We start from the raw sequence: 2,761 nt of genomic DNA, 5'->3' as shown, positions 1-2,761 counted from the left end.
ATGTTAGAGTATTCATATATGGGGTAAATTTAATATCAGAAATATGAATTGCAATTAGAACTCTTGAAGACTTTTACTATCAAATTATGCAGATATATAGAGATGATCAGATTTTATTTTCCACCAGAAAAAATTGACTTTTCATTGAGGTTGTGAAAACCAAACAGTTTCAGCCAAAAACTGTTCGAACCTGAAAATTTTTAGGCATAATCAAAAAAAGTTTTCATTTTTATGGATATCAGAAACTTTCCATGAAAATATATTAACTGACAACTGAATTTTCCTTTGAAATAAAGTAGAAATTGTCTGACTACTCCTACCTGGAAACTTAGCTTTTCACCAGGGTGGGGAACATAAATATTGTCCAATAACACCATAATTTCCAACCCCATTCCCTCTATTGCAACCGTGTTTGTCTGTTTCAAAGGGGTAGCTGCAGGATGGTAAAACTGAGTAAGTAGCAAAGTTGGTCACCCAGAGAATGTGTTTTAAACATACTAACCTCTCTAAACTAAAGCCCTGAGAGTCAAAGCTCCCAGACAAAGGCTGTCTCTCTTTATCCTACCCAAGGACAGGCAGGAGGTTGATGGAACTAGAACCCAGATCTCCACTTCTACCATCATAGCCTCTGTCCCACACTGCTGCCTGCTAAACAAAAATACTGTCAACATGTGCACAGAACATGCACATAGGAAGACACAATCCATCCCCAAAAGAGTTCACATTCAAAGTACACAAGACAGACAAAGGGAAGGGGAGGAAAGAGAGGCAGCAGTGACTGCTCCATGGTCACAAAGTGACAGAGGCAAGACTAGAACCAAAGTCTCCTGACTCACACAGCACAGAAATAAAGTCACAGAGGGGAACCACACAACCTAGCAGCAACTGAGTGATGCGACCAGCCCATCATCACCCAGCAATGGGAGTGCAGCTGGGATCTGGTGCCATAAATCAACGTGTAAGTAGGCATCAGGTGGTATGTGGGATGTTGGGGTGGAATCATCACAGAAAAGCTGCCATGCGGGAAGCTGGGTGATTCTGTGCTGTGTTTCTCAGTTAAGTGGGAATCAGACTGTGCTGGCATTTTAGTATTTTAGTTGGCCAAGTTGTGAGCCTGCTGTCTATAGCAATAGGGGCATAATTTTGGCTCAGATTGTTGGATTTGATTTGTACTTTGTTCCATCTTTCATCCTGCATTTGATCAAGCCACATCTTGGGCCAGATCCTCAGATGGTGTAAACTGACCCAGCTCCAGTGACTTTAAGGGAGCGATGCCAATTTACACTCCTGTAATGACGCACCAGAGTAGTGCCCTGGTTGTGAGCGGTGAGGAGCCCTCACTACTCCAGACAATGGAAGTGACAAGTGCTGTGCACCTTTGACATTCACACCATGAGATATCATGGAGAGGGGAATCAGTGTCATTCCCTCTCTCACTATAACCCTGACCATTGCTCTTCTCCTTCCCTCCACAGCCATCACACAATGAACTAAGAAAGATAATGTCCAACCGAACCACCGTGACCGAGTTCCTTCTCCTGGGATTCTCTGATGTTCGAGAGCTGCAGATTTTGCACTTCATGGTGTTTCTAGTGCTTTACCTGGCAGCCCTGACAGGGAACCTTCTCATCATCATAGCCATAGCTCTTGACCACCACCTTCACACCCCCATGTACTTCTTCCTGATGAGTTTGTCCATCCTAGACCTCGGCTCCATCTCTGTCACCATCCCCAAATCTATGACCAATTCCCTTATGAACAACAGGTCCATTTCCTATTCTGGATGTGTCGCCCAAGTCTTTTTCCTCATCTTCTTTGCTGTAGCCGACTTCGCCTTACTCACCATCATGGCGTACGATCGATATGTCGCCATCTGCAAACCACTGCACTATGAGACTATAATGAACAGGAGAGCTTGTGTCCAAATGGCAGCCAGTGCCTGGATCAGTGTAATTCTCTATTCTTCATTGCATACTGGGAACACGTTTTCGATAACCTTCTGTGGAGGCAACATGGTGGATCAGTTCTTCTGTGAAATCCCCCAGCTACTCAAGCTCGCCTGCTCTAACTCGTACTTCAATGAAGTTGGGATTATTGGATTTGGTGTGTGTTTAACCCTAAGTTGCTTTGTTTTTATAATTGTGACATATGTTCAGATCTTGACCACGGTATTGAGAATCCCCTCTGAGCAGGGCCGACTTAAAACCTTCTCCACATGCCTTCCGCACCTCATTGTAATTTCCATGTTTCTTTCCACTGTTGTCTTTGCCTACATGAAACCCATCTCCAGCTCTCCGTCAGCTCTGGATCTCGTGGTGGCTGTTCTCTATTCCGTGCTGCCGCCAGTGATGAATCCGATCATCTACAGCATAAGGAACAAGGAAATCAAAGCTTCCCTGAGGAAACTGACTGGGTGGAGGTTATTCAACTAGAATAAAATGTCTGCGTTTCTCTTATGAACATGGTTTTATCTGTGGTTTTTTACAAATACAATCAACTGATGACATTATTGTCCCCATAAGAATATGGTGTGTGATTTTTTTTATGCAAAATGCTGTCTGTATAGTGGTAAATCCACACTAACTCCACTCAGTCAGTGGAGTTCTTCCAGGTTTATACCAGTATAAGTAAGATGAAAATCTATCTATCTCCTGCTTCTATACTGCTACCCCTCACCATGTTATCTGAGTACCTTCCACATAAAATCAGTAGCCATTAGAAAGTACCCAGTGGACTTCATGGAGTCTCTGGTTCTTCTTCT

General features: G+C 43.4%; 1 protein-coding gene across 1 annotated transcript; it reads left to right on the top strand.

Annotated features, from left to right (window-relative positions):
• Positions 1 to 1,502: 1,502 nt before the first annotated feature.
• On the top strand, positions 1,503 to 2,432 carry LOC144275223 (olfactory receptor 14A16-like). The gene has a single exon (XM_077834405.1). It carries the CDS (start codon positions 1,503 to 1,505, stop codon positions 2,430 to 2,432), a length of 930 nt encoding a protein of 309 aa, XP_077690531.1.
• Positions 2,433 to 2,761: the final 329 nt, after the last annotated feature.

The sequence above is a fragment of the Eretmochelys imbricata genome, chromosome 14, assembly GCF_965152235.1.
Source record: "Eretmochelys imbricata isolate rEreImb1 chromosome 14, rEreImb1.hap1, whole genome shotgun sequence".
NCBI lineage: Eukaryota > Metazoa > Chordata > Testudines > Cheloniidae > Eretmochelys > Eretmochelys imbricata.
The sequence above is the reverse complement of the archived record's forward strand: the minus strand, read 5'-3'. Positions and strand labels throughout refer to the sequence as shown.